The sequence below is a fragment of the Vigna unguiculata genome, chromosome 6, assembly GCF_037176805.1.
Source record: "Vigna unguiculata cultivar grain cowpea cultivar isolate G323 ecotype 2 chromosome 6, ASM3717680v1, whole genome shotgun sequence".
NCBI lineage: Eukaryota > Viridiplantae > Streptophyta > Magnoliopsida > Fabales > Fabaceae > Vigna > Vigna unguiculata.
Window position 1 is genome coordinate 27,833,112 of NC_140797.1, and position 26,053 is coordinate 27,859,164.

At 37.4% G+C, this 26,053-nt stretch overlaps 1 protein-coding gene, 2 non-coding genes and 1 pseudogene across 4 annotated transcripts; 3 read left to right on the plus strand and 1 right to left on the minus strand.

The window, feature by feature from the left end:
• The first annotated feature begins 960 nt into the window (after positions 1-960).
• Positions 961-1,119, plus strand: LOC114189341 (U1 spliceosomal RNA). Its single transcript, XR_003605644.2, has one exon. It is a non-coding gene; the product is annotated as a U1 spliceosomal RNA (small nuclear RNA).
• Positions 1,120-2,012: 893 nt separating this feature from the next.
• LOC114188427 (squalene epoxidase 3-like) overlaps positions 2,013-26,053 on the minus strand; it is a 59,162-nt pseudogene continuing 35,121 nt past the window's right edge.
• LOC114189368 (U1 spliceosomal RNA) lies at positions 18,717-18,875 on the plus strand. The gene has a single exon (XR_003605671.2). It is a non-coding gene; the product is annotated as a U1 spliceosomal RNA (small nuclear RNA).
• On the plus strand, positions 20,163-24,341 carry LOC114187559 (toll/interleukin-1 receptor-like protein). Of its 2 annotated transcripts, none has more exons than XM_085674556.1 (7): positions 20,163-20,893; positions 21,065-21,203; positions 21,377-21,461; positions 21,552-22,726; positions 22,865-22,998; positions 23,084-23,155; positions 23,237-24,341. In XM_085674556.1, the coding sequence occupies exons 1-4, from the start codon at positions 20,716-20,718 to the stop codon at positions 21,747-21,749; spliced, it is 600 nt and encodes a 199-aa protein (XP_085530682.1). In that variant the 5' UTR covers positions 20,163-20,715; the 3' UTR covers positions 21,750-22,726; positions 22,865-22,998; positions 23,084-23,155; positions 23,237-24,341. The 2 variants fall into 2 exon arrangements, with proteins under 2 accessions (XP_085530682.1, XP_085530681.1); XM_085674555.1 differs by having other exon boundaries at positions 23,253-24,339.

Here is a 26,053-nt window from a genome sequence, read left to right on the forward strand (position 1 = left end):
TAAGTTAGTTACTAAAATTGTCGTTTGAATTTGTTTAATGGTATATAGAAGAGCAAAAAGAACATTAATATATTTTTGGGATATATTCATTATTTTTAAATATCTAACTAATGATATCACTTTTTTTATCACATTATATTATCTACAATAGATATATTTTTCTTTTATTGTTTATTTAGCCTTTTGCTTTTGTGCCTATATGTAATACTCGGTACATGTTCTTTCTGGTTTGATTGGTGGAGTACTAAACATTTTATATAGGACACTTATAAGTTTTGCAACAAAATGTCAAATCATAAGTTGAAATTCACAAGTTATGAAGATTTAAAAGCTTTATATTTATGTGTTTTCATTATTTAGCTTTTAGCTTTGAAATAGTTCTGATTCTTCAAAATTACTCTAGTTTATAGACAATGATTGCATTTAACGTGGAAAAAGTGTTTTCTTTATCTCATGTAGCACATGGAAAAAAATTAATCAAATCTGAAATAGTTATTTTGAATTTAATTAAAAAAATTAACCTTCAAAAACAGGAAAAAGAAGAAAGACATGCATTTTGTTGTCTATGTTGGATTCATATTCTTATTTCATAGATTGCCATGTTAAGTAATTAATTGTTTTACAACAAATTCAATCATTTCTCTTTGAAATATTTAATTTTGTAATCCCACCATAAGATTGCACTTTGCATTTGAGGTATCCTAAATGAAGAATCATTTAATCATTCTATGGTACAAGTGCAAGGTCAATTTTATCTATACTTTGTTGTTACAAGTTGGTATTTTCAAATAGTTTATTATCCTAACCAGGAAGCAAGGTATGTTAATGTATTTGGTGGCAGAGGTGATGAAGTTAATGAGAGGTTTGTTTTCAAAGATATTTGGAGTCCCACATCACTAAAAGAGTAGTGAGAAGTGTGGAGCTTGTGATACAAAAGAAAAGTGTGGTTGGTTATGCAACATACTTACCTGGACGGGGTCAATGGGTGATCAAGAAGGTCCATGGTCTAGGACAGTGACTTCCATTGCACTTGGGAAGGGTGTTGCTCTAAGGTCTGCCCAAATGGCAGAGCCTACGTCATAATTTGTGGTAGAGGGGTCTGCGTTCGTGCGACCCCTACATTTCAGTCATAAGTTTTGTTATTGAAATTTAGGTTTATTCAGATTTATCTATGATCCTAAGTGTTATGTTGTCTATGTAGTTCACATTTTCCAACAGTCTTTAAGTTCTTCTCTGTTTTAGTATAAATCTCCGTTTGTGTTGGTTCAGTCTGTGAATATTGTTTTTTATTTTGTTTTTGATTGCTTATATGCTCTTCTAAGCGGGATTCTTATGTTTTGTAGTCACCAATTATGTCATTTGATAGTACTATCCAATTTAACTATTCATATTAAAGGTTGAAGGTTAATTTATTGTAGTATTCACATTGAGTTATTATTTTTTATTTTTTTTATAGTTTCTATATTTTATTAGGTAAATTTTGTTCAATTATTAAAATCCAAAAACATTAAACCTTACAATCAGAATGGATATGAGGAAATGCAAAATCTTTCTACAACAAAAAAAAATCTATGCCAGTTTAAGGAGAAGCTATTCTAGTTTATGTTTCGATTGCTAAACCGGTAAGGCCAGTCTAGTTTATGTTTTGTTTTGGTACAACACGAAAGTACTCAAACTGATACTAGAAAAATGAAAATATATAAGATTACAAGTAGTACACATTAAAAGAACTACTGTTTTGCTTGATGGTTACTTTCTTATAGCTGATTTACTTTTAATGCTCAAATACTGTATCAAAAACTCATTTTACTTTCGATTGCAAAAAATGAAAAAATAAATTTTACTTTTGATTTGATTTTGTTTAAGAGTTTAATGCTCACCATAGTGTACAATTATTCCACAGGTATATGAATGTACCACAAGTAATATAATTTTCTTTTTTCAGGTAATTGGCCATGCCGCTCCAAATAAGAGGGACTTTTGGACCTGGTATATCAACTAAGCAGCGAACCTCAATGCTGCTGATACGATAAAATAAGATAGGGGAAGGATAAACTTGAATAACATGCCCATGAGAGTTGACAATTCTCCAGAACTAAACCCACGAAAGAGGAGGGTACTTTAACCTGGCAAGTGGCTAATACCATATTAGGGGAGCCAAAACTTGTGCAAAACTGATGAATCAAATCCTCCAGATTTCATAACATCTACAAACTGTGTCTGAATTGATCATAAGCACGATATATGGTGTCACTAAAAGGAAAGTATTGTCACTCAACTATTTTGAAGACATTTCAACCTTGGGGTGGCAAAGAGACCGACGCGGATTTGAGAAACAGCCATCGCAAATAACTGTGAGGGGAGCATATGCTTTAAGTTGTTCACCACCTTTAGTTCTGTACTGGACCCCCACAACAGTTTTGTTATCCTGTTCAAGAAGAGATGTCACAGTGCCCTACTCCATTCGTACACTGAATAGTAAACAAACCAGACAATATTATCAGGCAAAAAAGAACACTTCAAACAATAATTTCAATTAAAAATTAGTAATTTTTTAGGCTTATTTTCTTGCCCTGTAAATAATTTTAATAATTAAATTCACAATCAAAATATATTAAGGACTACAATTGCAGAGCAACAACTTTTTCTCTCATCATCTGTATAAAACGTCCATCATGGAAGCTCCTGCCAGCCACTTCAGCATGAAACTTCTCCAAAGGATAAGGCAGCTTAGTTTTTTTCCCATCCATGAAAAGAACATATCCTAGCACCCTTTGTGTATCAATTTGATCAACACTGTTTGACAAAGGATATACACAGCACGTGGAAATATGAGAATTGTATCTCAACAAACTTAAATCCAAAACCTCTAAGCATGGCAACCTCACCATTCAATCCAAAAACGCAACTTTTCCCGTTATTCTCTCATCACACTATCATGCATACTTCCAACCAATCTATATTTGTACCACATTAATGCTAAAGCTACTTAGAAGTTTTAAACAAGTCAAGAAACTTTCAAAGTTCGTAATTAAATTTCTAAAGTTATAATCCTTTTAATTAGAATTTTACTAGTATTCCATAAATAAATGCACTTCACTACAAAATTCAACTATTTAGCAAATCACTCGGCAATATCGTTTATTCATTGAGTTAAAACTTTTTAGATAAATAATGATAAAAAGTAAAAATTGAAATAAATTAAATTAAATTTTTATATAAATTAGTTATGACATCCCATTTTAGAAAGATATTACTACTAAATAAAACGTCACAAGATCACAATAACGAGAAGCACTCAGAGAAATATAAAACGTAGGAAAGATAACTATTACAGTCATCCAGAATTACTTAAAAGGAAACTTAGGCATACCACATAGTCCTAAGCAAAAGGAAATTTAAAAGGTGCAACAGTTTTGCAAAAAGGTTGCCACTAAGGCAACTAATACAAAAGGCCTCATGGCCATGAAACTACTCCTAAGACATCCAGACAAGGAAATCTAGGCCGCACCGCTGCGTCTCCCGGATCCATCTCGAACCTCCCTCTCATCTGCTCCCACCCGAAGGTGATCATCGCAAAAGAGAAAACATAACAGAAACAACACAAAATGCAAGGGTAAGCTAGTGCAATATAAGACTTATCATGGTATAAAGGAAGAAGTGCATAAACATTCCCAGACATACAACACAGAGGCACATAATTCATGTTATGACAAGCAAGCAAAACACTATGACTCGATTATCCGGATACATAATTAAGATCGGATTCACTGGACGCTTGCACTTGTGGTGGCCTCTACTGCTCTGTAGAGCCATTGCCAATGGGTTTCACCCTACCACGCATAAGGTTAGCCTTTAAACGTCTAAGGCCATTATCCTGCCATAGACTAGGGCCTCCCGCTACTCTCACCACTTGGGTCAGTTTGCTCTACTTGAGACTCACTGACCCTTTCAGAGTTTCGGGATGCGGTCCTTACTTGAATCCTTATCTTAATATATACACTACACGCCACCATGAAGTCTCCCCATGGGACTCATGGAATTACGCCTATCTCACATTCAGAATCATGTTTCTCATACAATTCCCAGCTCATTTTGGTCATTTATCCAATTCTCACGTCAAGTTACTACAAACCCACAATCCATGATAAACCACATACCAATCATGCCAATTAAACTCACAAAATTCAAACACCCAAGCATATTTATGTACATCTTATTTAGGAAGGATAACCTAACCAAGGCATGCAACAGACCATCCAAACAGCTAGGAAAACAGAGCACGCCTTCGCGAACTCGCTCAGGCGAGAAGCTGTCCTCACAGAAACAGCGAATTCTCGCCCAGGCGAGACGCGCGACAGTAGAGGTTTCACGAGATCTCGCTCAGGCGAGGCCTTTTCGCCTGAGCGAGACTAGGCGTCGGTCAAAAACGAAAATGGCCGCCTAGGCGAGTTCTCGATGCAGAACCTTAAGCAAAAGCCCTGTTATTCTCGCCTAGGCGAGACGAGCTCGCTTGGGCGAGATTAACAGGTCTCACCACTGTCAGCACACATGCAGTAGCGAAAACAGCCCAGATCAACGCCCAAATACACATGCAACTTCATTTCATCCAATAAAGCATACTAGGCACGCACATAAATATAAAATCGACCTAAGCAGCCAAGAATACTTAGGACCGATGAGTCTAACTTCCCTTACCTGTTCTGGAGAACAACCAAAGCAACAAATTCGAAACTAAGGGCACCACAGCTCCCGGAGTTAGGAAAGAGCTGGAACCTGGGAAAAGGAAGGGTTTTGGTAGCTCGGAGACGTGCGGCTGGTGTGCCCTAGCAGAGAGCAGAGGTGTGGAGTTGCTGTTTCTGAAAAAAATTGAAAACTGAGGAATGAGGAGAATGGAGGGGTTTGTAGCAAGGTAGGGTGTCCTTCAGAAGGGCTGCCCTTGGGCCTACGAAGGGCCAGGCCCACACCTCTGGGACAGCAAAGGAAAGAAAAAAAAAGGCTTACATTAGTTACCATAATCTTTGTCTATCAACTCCTTCAAATATAATTTTTAACCTATGCATGGTGAGCATTTGGTGACATGTTCAAGTCTTGAAGTTTGTTTAGAACCATCCTCTCAAACTGGGAATATACAGGTCTAGTGTTCTTAGGAGGTTGATAGATCTCAATGGCCATGGATTGTGGATCAGAGACATCATCTTCTCCTAGGTTTGCTCCACCAGTTTCAGCCTCGTGATCATTGGCTCCAACTTCAATGTTTGCAGCTTCTTCTCCTTCAACCAGCCATGTGTTACATATTTTTGTGAAACCCATCTTGTGCATATTGATTGTGGAAACATGGTTCAACAGGCCAGTGGACTCCTCAATCTTTTCTTCCACATCAACACCAAAATGCTCAATGAACTTGGAGATGAGAACCACATATGGTAGCTTGAAATCAGTGAGTCTCTTTGCTTTAAACATGTGACCATAGATGGTGTATATCCAATCAACCACCACACCATTTTGGATGCAATACATCACCACCAAGTCACCTTCATTCAAGGTTGAATGATTGCTCCCCCTAGGCATGATAATTTTAGTCAACACCATGGCTAGCAACCTTTCCTCCAAACAAACCCTTCCCACATGAAAATTGCGAGTTTGATTACTTTGATTTCGCACACATTAGTTGAAATATTGGACTTTATTGAATTCATCCATAATAGTTATTTCACCCTTGTGAATTTGCACACCCATTTGCCTTAGGCAAGCAACATCTTTCCATGTTTTCCTAGTGATCTGCATGTCAACACCTTTAACCCTTGATTTGAGGATGCCATTGCTGAACTTGGGGTTGTCATAGAAGACCTTCGCCAAGTCCAGATAGATCTAGCCCAAAAGTTCAACAAAAGCCTTAAATATTTTAGACTTGAAGTGTTATTCTATAGTCCCAAAGTTCTTTGCCCTCAACCATGATAGACACAACACCTTAGGAATGATCATGTGCTTCCTAGTGATCTTAATCAAGAAGGTTTGGATCCTATCTTCATGGCCTTCGAACCAAACTTCAAGCTTTCCATGATTCAAGGCAACGGGAAAGGATAGAGTAGGTAGGATGGAGTTTTCTTCATTTGACGGGGTTGTTCTTTGTCTGCGAGACATGGTAAATCTAGGTTTGGCTCTTACTAGCAGATATGAGTGCAAATGCATAATGTTTTTGCATGTATTTATAGAATCAACATGTTGATAATAAAATCAGTCAATTAATTTGCACAAATATTGTGGATTCAATGTAGTACAGGGAATCATAACCAATTAAATGTTCTGGAATCAGTATTAAAGCATAAAGTAAGATGTTTCCCAAGCATTTTTTATGCTATCAACTCAAAACAGTTCATAACAAATGCATACACATTGGGAATCATGTAATTAAAGTGCTTTATGGTCAATGCAATATGCAAAATTGGTTTTTAGTTGATGCACTAGTTGTTATTGTTGCTACTATAGTCTAATCAATGTCATATGATGAGTAATTTGACTGGGTCTATCAATTGAATGCAATTCGAGCAAATCCACATCAGCATAAATGAAATCAACACATAAAAATTCAGAGTCAGTCGATTAAAAATGCACCAGGTCACATAATTTGAGTGTAGTGACAATTTGAAGTGAAATTTATGTGTTGTTTTTGCAAATTTAATAGACTAAAAGTTTCTGATCACATGAAATTCATGTTGCGACAGTTTACGTGAAATGTAACATCCTAAGGAATATTACGAATATTTAATAAATAATTCCAAATTAAAATTAAAGTCCACATTTAAGAAAACTATTTCCCCAAAACACGGGAAATTTACAACTTTAATATAACTGTGGTACACCAGGACTCCATAATAATAAAATGGAATTAAAATTCAATGGCTCCCGAAATGGTTACATAATTATCTCAAAACTAAAATAATAAATATATGTACAAAAATCCCAAGCTAGCCCACGCTCCGAGTCTAAGCGTCTCCTAGCTCACTTGCCAAATCGTCTGCTCCCGGATAACAAGGTATCCGATCATCGCCACACACACACAGATAGGGTGAGCTATGCACAATAAAGTATAAACAAATATATGAAATAAACATGTTTCCCCACCCAAAACAACATAAGTACAAAACTCATAATTTCCAAATCACCCAACCATGACCTCATAGTCCTTCATGAGTCATATGCATGAACTAGGTCTTGGGACTTCCCTGTGCTCCCATGAAACTAACTCATTCGTGGTCCAACCTTATGAGCCTATCCCGCTCATAGTCCTGCCCTACAGACTCCTCGTTTGTAGTAAAACATCCAAGTCTCATACTTGGACCCTGGCACGCACGCAATAACCATACTATGGACTCCTCGCCCAGTAGTAGCCGACGGGAACATATCAGTTCCTTGCCCATCGTGCGCCCGACACATGCAATCACCATACTAAGGACTCCTAGCCCATTAGTAGCCGACGGGAACTCAACCAGTTCCATGCCCATCATGTGTCCAACCTCCGAGCACATCCCAGACCCCTAATGGACTTAGTCCTTCAAGCCCAAACACCACACCACATGCATATATAACCTAACCTTAGTATAAACAGCCAAAAGACATTCACAAGCACATAAAAACATAGTAAATCACATAAACTCGCTTAAGCTAGGGACCCTCGCCCAAGCTAAGCCCTCTGCTTCGCTTAGGCTAGTTCGCCTCGCTTGGGCGAGCTTAGAACAACCACAATCTCACATTATCTCGCTTAGGCGAGATTCCCTCGCCTGGGCGAGCTGCACCATCGCTCAAAGTAACATCCACCCCTCGCCTAAACGAGGAACCTAAACAACGTCATTTCTCATCGCGACCTCGCTCAGGCGAATGTCTCTCGCCTGAGCGAGACAGAGTCGCTCAAAACACCAATACTTCTCGCCTAAGCGAGATATCGCGCTCAAAAAGCGTCCAAGTTTCCTCGCGACCTCGCTTAGGCGAGCTGTCCCTCGCCTGAGTGAGACTAAGTCGCTCAACACCAAACAAAGGTCGCCTGGGCGAGCAGCGCGACCCAAACCAGACGTGAGGTTTTGCAACTCTCGCCTAGACGAGATAAACTCGCTTGGGCGAGACTTGCAGAGTTCCCTCACTGTCACACACGCATTTTACCTAAAACCATGTTAAATCATACCCAAAAATTGTACCACAACCATTCAATCGATACCAATGTAATTATAATGACAAATGCCATTCAGAATCATCCATTCCAACCCAATATATCATCCAAATTCCAAATATCTCCATTTAACAATCACGGCACATAGAATGCGAAATTGCCACCATTCAGAATTTAATCAAGAAGCAATAATCCAACCCCCTTGATTATTTGGTAATTTTCCAACCCCCTTGACTACCCGATTCTGCTAGGCTTTTCTTTACCCCTTCATATTCATACCTCAACTATTAGTTAGCAAAAATAAAGTTTTTTCTTTGCCCACAAAGGTTTGAACCCATGACCTTCCACTCATAAGGCCAAAGCACAACCACTATGCCAATTCACATTTGATGATACACATAAATCACATAAGTTTACAATACTAATCACATACTCTTACATATCTTTTAAAATCAATAATAAAATATCTATACATAATTGGCATACATAAGACTCGAACCCAAGTCCTCTCACACAAACAAAGTACTCTCAACCACTTGAGCTAGTACTTTTCCACGTCACATTAAACAATAGTTAATGCCATAAAGGCGCTTTCTACCCGCATTTATTAATTAATTAAATATTTAATTAATTAATTTTCACGGGTCTTACATGACATCTATGTGTTGTTTTGTGAAAAATAATAGATTAAAAACATGTCAGATCACACATTGTAAGACTAGAAAAAAATTAAATAGTTAATTAAATAATTATTTAATAAATGCGGGTAATAGAAGCCTTTAAGGCATTTAATGCGGAGTGCTATGATGTGGAGAAGTACTAACTCAAGTGGTTGAGAGTACTATGTGTTTTGTATATATATATATATATATATATATATATATATATGAATGTGAGACGTGATAATATAATCCTAAAATTATAGGAATTATAACAAATATGAATTTGTTGAATTGGTTATGAACTTGACTTAATAATTGATGGGTTGTGGGTTCTTGTTGGGGAAAAGGGACTAGAACTTTATATTTTGCTAATTTTTATTTTGGCATGGGAATGAAGAGGCATGAAAACCCTAGCGACTTATCCCCTACTGCCAAGCGGCACATCAGACATTGGCAATGTTCTTGATTTTGGCTTGAATTGCCTGGCGGCGATGAATTTCTGCCAAGCAGCGCGACACTGTTCATGTTCATTTTGATGATTTCAATGTTGTTCGTACAGGAATCAATATGGTTTCTGGAATTGATGTGTGTAGCTTCTATTGGACACTTTGTTGGTCTGAAATCGATTAAAATTGGGGCTATGGCAAAGCTTGAGATATACTCGTGCATGAATTGAATTGGGTTTACTCAAGAGAATAAAGATAGAGATACCTTTATGAAATGAATTAAGAGTACAAAGTTAGTCCATTATATATGTATTGTCGCGTCTTGGTGACTGTAAGTGGTAGGGATGAATACTGGAAAATGGGCTTAATCTGTCACAGGTATGAAGACGTCTGGTTTATGTGGGGTACTGACACACCGCCTGGCGGCGCTTTGCTTGCCGCCAGGCGATGGCGAGGCCAGGTACTGTTTGCGATTTTAGGTTGTGAAAAATGAGGAGGAACCTTGGCGAGTGAGTGGTTTCATAATTAAATGGGTAACATTGGAAGGGCAATATATTGTGGTAATTAAGTATGTGAATGGTAATGGGTTGAAAGTATGACTAGGGTATGTCGTGTTGGTAGGAATGTTAAGTAAAGAAAGGGAGAAGAGTAATTTTATTTAAAAGTTCAGGTTCTGGAAGCATAGTCTTTGCATATGTGTGATTAGATAATTGTTGATCATGACTTATTAGCTTTAGGTATCACTCGTGACTTAAATGCATTGATGGGCGATATTGGATTATGTAACATTGCATAGAAATACCAATTATATGTAGTGGAGGTGCTGGATGGAGCAATAATGGTGTTAAGTTAAAACAAATCTTTGGAGAGTGTGAAAATTATGTTTGCTAAAGGCCAAGTTATGACTAGAGTAACCTTGGAAGTGGATCATAGGTAATGGACCATGTGTAGTGTGACAATATTACACCAATTCGAGGTTGAAGAATAAACACACATGAGTATCTTGGTGTTGTTTAGTGGTATAAGTCCATGTACTCAGACCTGTGGGAGAAAATCAGACATTATGTAGGCCACTAGTGTAGAGCCTAGCGGCACGGGTGTGTGCGCAAGGCGATAGGACTAGCGTAAGAGGTCCCTGCACCGCGTGGTGCCTAGCGGCAGGGTGTGCTCCGTTAGGTAGTGTCTGTGAAACAATGGGTTTGGGAGCGCCCTGGCAACTGGTAGTAGGAAGGTACCGCCAGGCGGTCTAGACCTGTTTCGCCTGGCGGCACTTGGGGCTGCGTTGGGCAGAAATCCTGCAGACTTTGACTTGTTTATGTGTTGTGTGTTAAACAACGATGCTATACTTGGATCGGGAGATGTTGTGCCATGAACGGGTAGGTTCATGGATGGTGTTGAACATGTGATGATATGAGTGGGGAGGTTCATATCCAGTTACTCTTGCATGGGGATACGAGCGAGGTAGGTTCGTATATTCCGTTCTCACACTTGAGAGATGTTGCATGCGTGGAGGTACGTGGCTGGTGGATCACATGTGTTGGACTACGGGCGGGTAGGTCCGTAGAGCAGGACTACGAGCGGGGAGGTTCGTAGAGGTAGGACCATGAGCGGGCAGGTTCGTGTGAGCATCATATACTCGAGTCAAAGGCTAACCATTTGTGTGATTTGAAGGCTAAAAAGCCTTGTGGTTAAGGTCCCTGCCAGGAACTGAGTAGGTTGAATAAGATGGGTGTATGATTTATCTTGCATATTATATATATGTGATTTTTATTTTCTCAGCTCACCCTTTCTATTTTGTGTATGGCGATGATCGTGTGATTCATTACACGGGAGCAAATGTTGATACAGGTGATGCTGAGGATGCTCAGGCGACGGAGTGAGGGATAGCTGGGATTAGAGCTAGGGATTTTATTCTGTTTTCATGACTTTCATTGGAACATTGGAACTTGTAATGATTTTGATTTAATTTCTTTTGGACTTTTGGCGCGATGTTTAAATATTTTAAAGTTTCCCGCATTTGGAAATAATGATATCGTGATGTTTTATTTTCCTTTCTTTCTTTATTTATTTAATTAAGTAATATTCCTTAGGTATGTTACATTTGGTATCAGAGCAAACATTTTGAATTTTTGGGGAACTTGGGAAGTGAGCTGACCGCGTATTGTTGTGAAATTGTGTGATGTGTGGTTGTTTGTTTGCAACTAATAATGTTTGTTTTAATTTAGGTGTTTAATGTTAACAGCTGAACTATGTGGCGTGCACAAGCAATGGCAAACTGGAGACGCAGGAACACCGTAGGTGCTGATGAGATTGCGAACGTGATCCACAGGATGGTGGATGCGATGCAGCCTGTGGCAGTGCAACCGAGAGCCATGATCCCACCTGTCAGGCCTGTGACGATGGAGAATTTCATGCGCCATAAACTAGCTAAGTTCACTGGAAAAGCCACCCTAGACGAGGCAGACACATGGATGCGAGAGTGCGAGAAAATCTTTTGAGTGATAGAGTGCACCGAGGCGTAGAAGCTCACCTTCGCCACCTTCCTGTTGGTGACCGAGGCAGAGTATTGATGGCTGGGGATGCAGAAGTAGATGCAGACCCGGGATGTGCAGGTGACTTGGACCAGCTTCAGGAGGAGGTTCCTGGAGAATTTTTCCTTAATAGCGCTAAACATGAGCGTGAGGTTGAGTTCCTAAGTTTATGGCGAATTACAACTGCTGAGTTCAGCATCCAAGTTTTGCATCATCATTAAAATCCCTATCTCTTCCTCGTCGTCTTCCTTTGTTAGAAGATTTTTCTCCATTTCTTCAGTTCGACAAAACTTTACTATATGACCAGCCTTGCAATAGTTGTAACAGCTTGTCGACCTGCATTCTCTTGTGTAGTGGTCATGCTTGCCACACATGAAGCATTTCACTTTTGACTTGGATCGACCTCCTCGGCCCTTTTCTTGACCATGGCCACGTCAATTATGCAACTTGGTTTGATCCGTGTTATCTTCAACATCACCTTAGTCACGTCCACCTCGTCCTTGGCTACCTCGTCCTCTACCTCAAGGAACTGAACCCTGAGTGTTACGAGTTCCATCTAAATCAAGGTGCACGTCATGTCTCGAAGCCTGACTCGTCCACCGTTAGAATTGTCAATTTGTAGCCCATGGACTAACCCTGAACAACTCTTCATTAAGCCCCATTTTAGAAGGCCCCCAAATGAGGGGCCAAACAAAAGCCCCAGCCCCCAAAGCCCCCTCTCTAGTGGGTTAGGCTCCCCTAAAAATACTACATTAGGCTAGAGTCAAAGATCAAGTCGAGTGACCCGGACAAGTCCAAAGACCAAGACAAGCCCAACGAGCCGGATGGACCCAAACAAGTTCGAAGAACTAGACGAGCCTAATTACCTGGACGAGTCTGACTACCTAGACAGATCAAACGATCCAGACAAGTTCGACGACCCGAGTAGCCCGACGTCTTGAATGACCTAACAACCCGAACAGACTCGAAGATCTGGATGGATCCAAAGACCCAAACTGGTCTGACGACTAGGACGAGGCCGATGATTAGGATGGGCCCGAAGACCTAGACCAACCTGAAAACTTGGACAAGGCTGACGAACCGAACAAGCCCGACTATTCGGAAGATCCAAATGTGCATGACGACCCGAAAAGGCCTGACGTGTTGGTCAGTGAGCCCAACCTGGTATTCGGGCTCATCCTGGTCGTCGGGTTTGTCTGAGTCGTCGGGACTGCTCGACTCGTCGGGCTCGTCCCGATCTTTGGGACCATCTTGGTCATCAGGCTCGTCTTGGTTGTCGAAATTGTTTGAGTCATTGGGCCCATCCGAATTGTCAAGCCTATTCTGGTCATCAAGATCATCCGAGTCGTTAGGCCCGTCTGGGTCGTTGGACCCGTTCAGGTCGTTGGGCTTGTCTAAGTCGTTAGGCCCATTCAGGACGTCGAGCTCGTCTGGGTCGTTGAGTCCATCTGACACGTCAACTTGTTTGGGTCATTGGGCGCGTTCTAGTCGTTGGGCCCTAGCTCATCAGGGCCGCCCGACCCGTCCATGTTGTTGCGTTTTCTTGGCCAATCCGGGTCGTCGGGCATGTCTAGGTCGCCAGAAAGTTTAGTAATATATGTTAGAAAATAAGAGATTTTTCATGTTGAATAAGAAAGCCCATGGGTTAGCGTTGACTCACAGGGCTTTTGTGGAGTTTTTGGCCTTGTTGGGTTCTTTGAAGTGGTTTTTTTTTTCAATGTTGGCTTTTTTGGCCCTAGCCCACATGGGCTAGGGCTAAACTCTATGGCCTGGGCCAAATTGACACCTCTATACAGCGCATTGTACAAGAAGTACTAGGTCGATTTATCTTTCACTCATGTCTTTTTCAATGTGGTAATTTAGGCCACTGTCTGATTTGCGTCCTCCGCGGGTTCTTGGTACCCGCTCTCTACTATATCCCATATGTCTTGGATCTCAAAAGAGTCTTCATTTGTAAACACCAATTATGATAATTAGTTTTCTTCGACAATTGTTGTACAATCATAACATTAATGACTTTTGCTATCTCCTTTCCTTTTTAAAAAGCACTCAAGCGCACACTCTTTTTTTCACACTGTTTCACTCTCTCTTTTTCTCTCACTCGGCACTCAGAGCTTAAGAGCTCTGATACCATTTTGTTGAAGTAAACCTTTACGCACACTAGAAAAATAATAAGACGAGACATGACGTGTAACGCACAAAATAAAAGGCAATAATCTACTGTATAAAACAAATCTGGTAAAAATAATCTACTAATTAAAGATTTTCTAACAATAATCATATTAGTTTTGAACTCTTTAATATTAGACACACAAATAATAATGTTAAGGGCAAGTGTGAAGAAGACATTGAAACATAAAACCTTTTCTACGTTATAGTTATTGCAGTTTGGAGGTGCAACAATAATTGGAATGCGTAATGGTTGAGCAATGAATGATAAGTGATGTTACTTCTTCCTCTAACTCATCTAAAAGACATGACATTTTTCTAAGCTTTTGAGGTGAAGACACTCGTAGGAACTTCTCTAGCCATCGTTACGAAGTTTTGATGAAAAAGAAAGTTGAAACTACATTGATGAACATCTTGAAAAGGAAGATGAAATAATCTCACCAGCACTCATCAAAAGCATTGAAGATTCTCATGTTTCTATTGTTGTCTTCTTAGAAAAATATGCTTCCTCAAAGTGGTGGTTGCGAGAACTCATTAAGATTATGGAATGCAAGAAAGACAGAAGGCAGATTGAGTCATTGTTACAACTAGAAATAAGTATTTCTTACCTTCCAAAATCTAACCTGTTTGGTTTCATTTACTGTATCATTCTTTATATAGGATTATATCTTTTTGACAATGAAGTTTCATTTTATGTCTATCTAGATGGTATAAAGGTGGCTAAATTGAAAAATATAGGACCTAGGACACCACATGTATATACATATTATTTTCAAACTTTCAACTAACACATTGTCAACTAATATATAAATGAATCTAATTTATTTATCTAATATAAAAAAAATGAAAATTAGTGATCATATAATACTTTTTCCTTATTTTTATAATCATAATAGAAACTTATGTGATAAATTTACAAGTTTATGGATTTTTTATAAAATCATTGAATTTGTAGTTATTAATATTGTATGGAGTCATTTCAAAATCATCTTAAAGACAAAAAAAATGTCTTTCAAATTGGACATTTTACTGATACGTGTCGTACGAGTGTCATACGAGTGTCGGTGTTCGATACGTGTTGGACACGGACACACCCATTGATGAGGCGTGTTCGAGTTTCAAGAAGATAATTTTCACAAATTGAATTTAAGATCATGCGTTATTTTGGCATCATGACATCAGAAAATTTGACAACAATAAATGAAGAGTATGATGATTTCAAGAACATAACATTTGTGTCTAAACATGAATTTGGCACTAAAGGATGATAAAAGAGTGTGAGGTGTTTCCAAATATGCCACAACAACAGGGTTGAAGCTGATTAGTAGCAATAGCAAAGAAATTATTGAATGGGAATGTAGAGAAATCAGAGTTGGAGGCTCTAATAATGAAAATGAAAGATGGGGAACAACTTCTCTCTACAACCAAAGAGATGAGAACTTCACCATAAGTGATAACCTTGTGAACCGCATGATTGAACCAAAACTTGCATCAACAACCACATTTTCAATACTCCAAGTGGAAAAATCAAATATTCTATAGGGCATGTAATACAATATTATCATGGTTAGGAACTGCTTTCATGCACAGTTGTTTACCACAAATACGGTCTTCTGTTGATGGTTGTATTGTCACAATATCACAGTATATGAAAACATACACCAATCCAATACTCAAGAGTGTATTTTAGAATGACTTGCTTTTATTCTGCAGCCCCCTTTTCTTAAATAGGCACTATAGAATATATGTACATTAATATTCAATAAAGGGGTAGGAATTATAGGAGATTTTCTATTTACATGGAGTAATTGAGAATCACTAAGAGCTATGTATTAAAAGTATAAAAAGTATAGAATAATCTATTAAATACAGAATAAATTACATTTATACACACTAACATGTACAACTTTAACACACAAAACACTATATGGGTATATCTTTCATGTTTTCACTACATGGGTATATTAATTGATTAATTGACAACAACTTCAGTCATTTTTCTTTTAGATATTTAAGTTTTTGAGTTTGTAATCCTACTATAGGACTGCACTTTGGTGATGATGTGTCTTGAATTAACAATCATTGTGTGCAAGCCATTATAGTAGTTAATTTTCTCTGTATGTTGCTATTATAAGTTGATATTTTCAAATAATTTATTATTCTGAGCTGAAAGCATTGTATGTTAATGTAACTGGTGGCAGAGGTGATTAAGTTATTGATGTTTGTTTTCAAAGATATTTCAAGTTCCACATGGGTGAAAGAGTAGTGAGTAGTGTGGAAGTTGTGCTACAAAACAAAAGTGTGTATGAATATGTAACATACTTACGTGGACAAGATCAATGGATAATCAAGAAGGCCCATGATCTAGGACAGTGGGGCCTACGCTCGCGTCCTACATTCCGGTCGTAAGTTGTTTGTCTGTATAGTTCTTGTTCAAGTGTAACTCTTCTAGTATTGTTATATTGTATAATTTAAGTTTGATTGCAGCCCATAATTGCACAGTCCTGTTTTCTTTGTGTAAGTTTAAGGTTTTATATGATGTTTCCATTCTATTTTTTATGATGTTTATTTTTTATTGTTCTATGCTCTTGTATTTGGAATTCTCATGTTTCTTTTATTGTGACTTTACATTAAGTGTTTTTATAGTATTTATTTAGTTTCTATAATTTATTTGGTAAAATTTATTCAATTATTAAAATCCAAAACTTATTAAACCTTACAATAATGTTGGAAGTGAGGATTGCAAAAAATTTCTACAAGGGAAAGAAATTGATGCCAGACAGTATTTTAGGAAGAAAATACAAATGTGTTGAATGTCTTGGAAGGGAAAAGTTGAAGCTCGTCTACTTTGTTACATACATTAAAAGTAATACTTGTGTAAAATTAATTATTATTTAAGAAGGGGTTTCTCAGCGCTAATAACAAGTTAGAGCTGTATAATAAAATTAAAAGGAGTTTATTATAGTAGATTGAATATTTGTACTGTTGTATAATATTTGTTAAAAAAAAATCAATATTTAATTGTTACATTAGATAATTTTATGTGATTAAATAAATAAAAATAATTTAGATAAAATATTAGTACATTATTTGTTAGAATTAATGTATTATCTTCTATTTCTTTATATAATTTAGATATAAAATAACCCTACATATAAACAATCCTAAATTTTAGAATTAGATATTGTCAAAATATTTGTCTGGCATCATTTTTGTTCGTTGTAGAAAGATTTTGCACAGTTAAATTAGAAAATACTGTCAAAAGTCATAATTGGCAACTACAGGAACAATAAGCAACTAAGAAGTAACAATAAAAACAAAAAACAAAACAAAACATCTAAACATGATGTAAGACTGTAATACATACAATAAACTACACTAGAACTTAAGACTGTAATACAGGGACAACATCTAAACATGAATTTCACATTTCACAGACAAAACAAAACTCAAGACTGAAATATAAGGGCTGCGTTCTGTACTAGACCATAGGACCTCATGACTTGACATTTTGTTTAAAACTTGTACGTGCCCTATATAAAGTCTTTGGTTCTCCACCCAATCAAACCAGAAATAAATTGTACCAATTAACATAGAGTAAAAGAAAGACTCTTCACAACTCTTGCTTACCATAGACTAAACACCTTCCTTAAACAAACCCCAATTAATGAGATCCTCACTACAGACTACATTGGTCTAACTAGTAAACATGTCTATGTTGTCGTAGGGGTGGTAAAGCAGGACGGGTTAGGTGGGCAGACCACAAGCCTATAGGGAGAAGCATTGGATGGGTTTAGATTTTGAGCTTGCAAACACGCCAAAGCTGCGCTCATAACCCTACTGATCACCCTTGTCAAACACCTTTGGGCCAATCATCGTGACCGATCACCTTGGCCGAACACACTTGGGGCATCACCTTGGTTGATCACCCTAGTTGAACACCCTTGGATCGATCATCCTGATCGATCACCCTAGTTGAACATCCTTAGGCTGATCACCCTGACTGAACTGAACACCATGACCGATCACCCTAGTTGAACATCCTTGGGCTGATCACCTTGACCGAACACCATGACCAATCACTCTGGCCGAACACCCTTGGGCCAATCATGAGTTTTAAAGAAAATGTCAAATCCAGAAGTTACGAAGATATTAAAGTATTATATTTATGTGTTTTCATTATTTAGCTTTGAGCTTTGAAATACTTCTTATTCTTCAAAATTAGTCTAGTTTAACGTGGAAAAAGTGTTTTGTTTATCTCATGTAGCTCATGGAAATCTAATTTTTTTGAACCAAATCTGAATTAGTTATTCTGAATTTAATTAAAAATTTAACCTTCGGATACAGGAAAAAGAAGAAAGACATTGCACTTTGTTTGTTGTCTATGTTGGTTTCATATTCTCATTTCACATAGTGTTGTGTTAAGTAATTAATTGTTTTACAACAAAGTGAGGGATTTCTCTTTCAAATATTGAAGTTTTTAAGTGTGTAATCCCACGATAAGATTTCACTTTGCACCTGATGTATCCTAAATGAATAATCATTCTATGTTACCAAGTGCAAGGTTAATTTTTTCTATATTTATTATTCCGATTAGAAAGCAACTTATGTTAATGTATTTGGTGGCAGAGGTTAAGTTATCAGAGACGTCTGTTTTCAAAGATATATAAGCCCCACATCTTTAAAAGAGTAGTTAGAAATGTGGAAGTTGTGGTACAAAATAAAAGTGTGACAGTTATAAAACATACTTACCTGAACAGGATCACTAGATGATCAAGAAGGCTTATGGTTTAGGACAGTGACTTTCATTGCACTTGAGGAGGTGCTGTTCTGAGGTTTGCCCAAGTGGCAGAGCCTACGTCATAATTTGTGGCAGAGGAAGCTGCGTTTGCGCGGCCCTTGCATTTCAGTCCTAAGTTTTGCTTTTGTCAGTCATTTGGGCTTTGTAGCCTATGCGTTTTTCCATTTATTTGAGATTATTTAGGTTTAGCAGAAGTTTCTGTTTAGGTACTTGTGATGTTAATTTATCTGGTTGGCAATTTTATTTTGCTGTATGCTTTTCCAATAGGGATGTTTTTGTAGTTGCCACTTTAAATTCATACCATAATTTGTTGAGATTAATATTGTAAAAGAATCGATTTTTACGAAAAAACATATCCAACGGGATAAAAAAAAGCATATACCCTAACCTTTTGCATGGTGAAAAGTTCGACAAGCATAGTTACATGAAACTTGGATCACACTATCTAGGAAAACGTGTGAATTTCTGAAGACAAAAAACAGGAACACTACAATGGTTGTATAACTATTCTGTTTTGTGAAGTAAAGAATCATTGTCTTCCTTTGTTTCCCTTTTAATATGGTAGGACCGATCCTGAATTGCTTAGGGACATAACATTTGTGTTTGAACATGAATGCACTTTTGGCACCGAAAGGATGATAAAAGAGGGTGGGTGTGTTTCCACTATATTATGCCACAACACAACAACAACATGGTTGAAGGTGATTAATAGTAGTAGCAAAGAAATTGTTGAATGGGAATGTAAAGAAATCAGAGGCTCTGAAAGAGAGAGGGAACAACTTCTTTCTGCAACCAAAGAGATGAGAACTTCACCATAAGTGATAATGTTGTCGTGAACCTCGTGATTAAACCAAGATTTGCATCAAGAAGAACATTTTTTATGCTCCAATTGTAGAAACAAATAGTGTAGTGCATGTAATACAATTTTATTGATGGTTAGGAACTGCTTTTCATGCACATTGTTTTAGTGCAACTACTGTCTTTTTTTTACGGTTGTACAACTCTACATAAAGCATAGTTATTGTTGGCTTTCTTGTACGAAGCAAACGGAAGAGATAAAGATAATGAAAAACAAGTATTTTATAATTTTAGTTCATTTGTTCATGATTCTAAGATTATCATAAATTGAATAATAAGGAAATAAATCAATATTAATTGATTTCATTTGTTAATGTTACCTTATATTATCAATGCAAAACATTTTACCGACTAAGAAGGCGTTTCACAGCGTTAATAACAAGTTTGAGCTCTATAATAAAATTAAGAGGAGTTTATTAGAGTAGAATGAATGAATTAAGAAAAATGTTTACTGTTGTATAATTTTTGTTAAAAAAGTTAATATTTAATTTACATTAGATATTTAATGTGATTAAATAAATAAATAAATAATTTAGATAAAATATTACTATATTATTTGTTAGAATAAATGTATCATCTTGTATTTTTTATATATAATTTAGATATAAATAGCTCTTCGTATAAACAGTCCTAAATTTTATTCACAGCAGGAATATTGCATACTCAAGCTTGTGCTGGTCAAAAGTGAAGAGACATGAAACACTTTCTCAAAGCAATGTTGAACCAATGGACCCCACTTGGAACCCTTTTACGATACTTCTCAGAAATTTGCATCACATGGACATTTTATTTACATTCATTTTTCTAGTTCTTTAATTGTTGTAAAAGAGTCTAGTTATTCTCTCTTGCATCTCAGAATTTCTTGTGCTTAGGGAAATAATCTTTGTTTCATTCTCTCCCATAAGAACTGTGATCTGTTTTCAATTTTACCTCTGAATAGAAATAATGGATATGGTTAATTTGGTATCTTCTGGTTTTCTCTTCTATCTATGCTCATGTTGAGGAGAAGTGTCAAGAACAAAGGGAAATATAAAAACATTTTCTATCTCTTCAATTGTAGTGTTATACTCATTGCAGGTGCAAGATGGTTGAGCAGAGAATTATGAGTGTTGTTTCTTCTTCCTCTAACTCTTGTACAAAAAAATATGATGTTTTTATAAGCTATCGAGGTAAAGACAAACGCAGGAACTTCAGCACCCATCTTTATGAGGCTTTGGTGCAAAAGAAAGTGGAAACCTATGTAGATGAAGATATTGAAAAGGGTGATGAAATCTCAGCAGCACTGATGAAAGCCATTGAAGATTCTCGTGTATCTATTGTTGTGTTTTCAGAGAATTTTGCTTCCTCAAAGTGGTGCTTGAATGAACTCATAAAGATTATGGATTACAAGAAAGAGTTGGGATAGATTGTAATACCAGTGTTCTACAACACAGATCCATCCCATGTCAGGAACCAAACTGGGAGGTTTATGGAGAGCTTTGTAAAACATGAAGGAGAACCCAACTGCATAAAATGGAAAACTGCTCTCACTCAAGCAGCCAACTTAGCTGGATGGAGCTCTCAAAATTATAGGTAACAAAATGAATTGAGAGTGTGCAAATTAGTCGGACATTATTTTGTGTTGGATTATGTTTACCTAATTCCTTTCTAGATTAAGCATATTGTTGTGGTGCAACACCTTTCATGCTAGTTGTGTAGTTATGTTTTCATGATGTAATTCTTTGTTTTCCTTTTTCATATGCTAGGACTGACTCTGAATTACTTAAGGACATTGTTGAAGATGTTTTGGAAAAATTGCCTCCTAGATGCAGAAACCAATGTAAAGGATGGGTAAGAATCGAGGAACACCATAAACAGATTGATGAAATCTCGTGTTCATTCATTTGTAGTGAGGCTGGTGAATTTTTTGTCTCCCTTCAGGTGGAAAACCTTACACGGAAAGCCCAACTTCAAGCAATTGCAATTGAAGAAAGTGCCAAATGCAAAGCAGTAGAGAAAGTGATCAAGTCACTTACTTCTCAAGTAGAAACTATATTCCTACAAGAGCTACAATCTCTCACGTACACAGATAGAGGATTGGTAACATTTATTTTTGTTTTTTCATTTAAAATAACCTAACTATATCTAGAGAAAACCCTTATTCAAGTACATTTTATCCCTAGTGATGCTTTCTTTAGTTATTTCTTGAGTATATAGTGTGGATGTATCAGAATTGATCTGGCTAATCTTACATGTTTTTGTTTCTTGCACTGAATAGTTGAAGGATATGCCATGAGGTTACATCACTAGTGCAGATTCTGGTTTTTAACTCGCCTTATAGGCCTCGGTTACTGCGGGACTGAAGCCTATAAGGAAGCGGTGGCATTTTTGAAATTTTTCTAACCTTTTTGCCTCGGGTCCTTATCCAACCGAAGCATATAACTTGTTTTATGCTTCGGTTATTCATCAACCGAAGCCTATAACCTGTCAGTGTCCCCCAATATTACAAAATTGCCACTTACAGCAGGAGTGGCACAGGACCGAGGCCTATAACACTTTATGCCTCGGGTGTTTGCAGAACCGAGGCCCATCACTGTTCATCTTCTCTCTCGCGAACGCAGCGTTCTCTCTTCGCCACCGTCGCCCTCCGTCGCGATTGCGTCCTCTGTTGCCCTCCATTGTCGATTGCATCTCCGTCCATGAAACTAGCATCGTCGGTATTGCTCCGCCACCGAACAGCACACGAAAAGCATCCAGATTGTGCCACCGTCGCGCCCTCCATCGCACCACTTCACCACAGTCCACCACAACCACCACTTGGCGAAACCTAAAGCCTAGAACCTTCTTTTATAGTTTGCCGGAATCACCGATGGATCCTCAGCCTGAGCCGGTCGTGTTTATTCCCTAATTTCTTCTCACTTTGACCTAGTCGTGTTTTCCTGTTTTCTTTTCCGTAAATATAAATGTGTGTTTAGGTTTTGAGAATGAAGAGTGATATACGTGTGTGTGTGTATATGCTTCAGATTGTGGCATGGAGAATACGCTGAAGCCTGGTGACGTTATACAGTGCCGCGAGTGCAGTTACCGTATCCTTTACAAGAAGCGCACTCGTTGCAGTAAGCTTCAATTTCGTTTACGCGATATTCTATATACATTATGTTTCGTTCGTTGTTGCTGAGTTATGTTTTTGTCTTTTTCACTTATGTTCATTAATTCAAATACTAGAACTAATCAGTGATCCTCTTTGCCGTTAGAAATTCTCTCTTCTTCACTTACGTTTGAAGCACCGCGTCCTCAACCACCACCTTATCTGCAGTCAAAGCACAATGAATTCAACACTAGTTCAGATGTTTCTATCATGACGGATGTGCTGCAGGTCCCACACAAAGTAAATCATGTTTCAGACATCCTTATTCCTTTGGGCTGTTTATTTTCTATGATTTTTTTTCTCAACCTTTCAACTGTCTTTGCAGTTCTTGTTTTGTGGTTCTAACTTCTCAGTCTCACAAGTTCCTCACGGGCGTGAGTGAGTGAACTTCGAATAAGTAAGTGCTTTATGTGAAAGATTTTGTGTAGGTTTTGATCTTTGATGTTGTGGTGTGGCAGTTGAAGTCGTATTGAAAAAGGTGATTCTTTTTGCAGTGGCAAGCATGGCAAGAGGAAGAGCAGATGTGAATTCAAGAAAAAAAGGGGTGGTGGCTGTCTTGTTTTTGGTGATTGTTGGTGTTTTCTTCTACTTTTATTCTCAGAGTGGTGATTCATCCATTGTGGACAGAGGACAGAGACAATTTGGTTTGAAAGGGGACAGAGATGTGAGCGAATCTTCCTCCACAGTTGTTGGAGAAGAGGACACTGCTATTCATTGTGTTAATGAATATGAAGCATCATGAAAATGATTTGTTAATGGCTAGACACAAGTTTGGGCATATCCATCGGAAGAACTACTTGACTTGGCAAAAATTATCATATCTAATATAAACTTTGCACATTTTAGCTGCATTATTTTTATGTACTGTACTTAAAATAGTGTTTTTTGTGCAGTTATCCAATACGAGGCCCGCTGAAGAAAACTGTTGCGGCATTGGCATTTCCATGATTGAAATGTGCTGCATTGTATTTGGTCTGTGATATTGCCATGATTTGAGTAATTCTGCAGTTTGCATCTTGATGATAGTTTTAGAAAACGAGAAAAGAAAACTATTAAAAAGCAGTAGAATAGGCCTCGGTTCTTATCATAACCGAGGCCAAAGACTCTGCGAAAATTTTAATTAAAAAAAATTATGTTCAGCCTATGGCTTCGGTTCACTATGACCCGAGGTAGAAAATCAACCTTATGGCTTCGATTTTTTTACAACCAAGGCATAAAAGGGACTATATGGCTTCGGGTGACAACCGAGGCCAAAAGGCATCCCTTTTGGCCTCGTCCCAATATGCCTCGGTTCCAAACCCGAGGCAAAATGAGGAAAAGAACCGCTGTCAAATCACCTTCCTGTACTGGTGCATGTTCTTGGTTCCGATGAGACTGAATGGATTGAGCAAGATGAACCTGGTGTACATATTTATCTGACCTCCCTAGTAGGTCTAATATATCTTAAAAGACTATGCTTCAGGTATAGAATGCTCTATTATATTTTTGCATTTTTTTGAGCAAGGGAATGCTAGGAATGAACTTTCCAATGCCTCTTTTCCATCAGATTCTCTATTTAGTTGGAATTAATGGGACCATTGTAGAAATAGAACTACTAGTAGAAATAGTTTGTAATTGTTAAAACTTTGTTCTTGGTAGCACTTTCATAGATATGTGTGCAACTTGATCTTCTGTTGTGCAATACTAGAGTTGAATTTGTTGAGTTGCCTCTTCATCTCAAATGAAGTGATATTTAATGGTTATGTGTTTGTTCTTTGATAATGGATTGGATTTTTAGCTATTACTATTGTCATTTGTTGTTGCAATACATAATAGTCGGTCCATCTTGTGGTTCACCTATTTCTTCAAGTATTCTTCGTAACCATATTGTTTGACTCGTGGTTTTAGTAGCTACTACATACTCTGCTTTTGTTATTGATTGTGCCACAATTACTTGCTTCTTTGATGCTCGATATTGGCGTAGCCGCTCATTCTTGAGTTAGTCATAGTTTTGTATCATATACCAAACTACTTTGTGCCTTGCACATATCTTAAAATTCTATTTCCTACTCCTAATGAATTTAACTTGGCTTTTGCATGAATATTGACAGATTTGTAGCATACATAATGTTTGGCCATGTGGCTGAGATATAGGAGACTTCCAATTAAACTCATGTAGTGTGATGCATCTGCTTCTTATGCTGCTTCTTACTACACAATCATACATCTTGAACTTTTTCAATAGAGCTTCAATATATTTCTTTTGAGAGATAAATATATCTTCTTTTTGTTGCTTCACCTCTGAGGAAATAGTTTATCATGCCAAGGTCGGTCATCTCAAATGTCTTCACCATGTCTTCTTTAAACTCGTTCATAATTTCCTTTGTTGATGAAGCCTTGTGGTCGTTCAACATAAATCTCTTCTTCGAGCACTCCATTTAGAAAGACTGATTTGACATCCAATTCATGTTCATCCTTTTTGTGTTATAAGAGCTATTAAAACTCTAATTGTATCTAAGCGAGCAATTAAAGAAAATGTCTCATTGTAGTCGATTTTTTGTTGTTGTGAGTAGCCTTTAACGATCAATCTTTCCTTGTTCTTTTGTATAGGTCCATCAAGATTGAACATTTTTTTTCATATATCCATTTCACTCCAATAATGTCTTTTCCATGAGGACAATTTACGAACTCCTAAGTGTTATTCTTCTCAATTATTTTAATCTTTTATTCCATATCCTTAACCCATACATCTTGCTTTGATGTTATTTCACAACAATTAGGTTTAATCATTACTATATTACAAGTTTCGTATATGTCTACCAAAGATCTTAGAAGTCTTGGAGTGGACTGTAGTGAAGAATCTTGTTGTTGTTGTTGTTGTTATGGAGGTGTAGAAAGTGTACCTAAATATTTAGTCTCTTCTTGATTTTTTTTTTCTTAAGATTGTTGCACTCAAACTAAAATGTTACTTTTAACAACTTTTTCTTCTTCCCAATTCCATGAAGCATTTTCATGAACCTCAACATCTCGACTAATGATGAGATTTTTGTTTGTAGGTTGTAGACTCGATAACCTTTTGACTATGTACTATATCCCAAGAACATTCTTCATATAGTCTTAATTGTCTTCAAGCTTGTGCCTTCTTTGATTAGGAACATGTATGTAGTAGATTTTCTCCATCAGTTAGCCAATGCTTAAGAGATTTTCTTTAAGCTTAGGTACTAGTATGACATCATTGATGAGTCTCGTTCCTTCCTTAGTCTTCACCATGATAGTGCCTTTGCCTTTTGACTCCACCATTGTTCCATTCCCCAAT

What these genes read in the sequence shown, in the direction of transcription:
- LOC114187559 (XM_085674556.1), top strand. Translation starts at nt 20,716, where the DNA reads ATGGTTGAGCAGAGAATTATGAGTGTTGTTTCTTCTTCCTCTAACTCT. An exon ending in AGATGAAGATATTGAAAAGG is followed by an intron (nt 20,894 to 21,064) that starts GTGATGAAATCT and finishes TCTACAACACAG; the next exon opens with ATCCATCCCATGTCAGGAAC. An exon ending in GAAACCAATGTAAAGGATGG is followed by an intron (nt 21,462 to 21,551) that starts GTAAGAATCGAG and finishes GTCTCCCTTCAG; the next exon opens with GTGGAAAACCTTACACGGAA.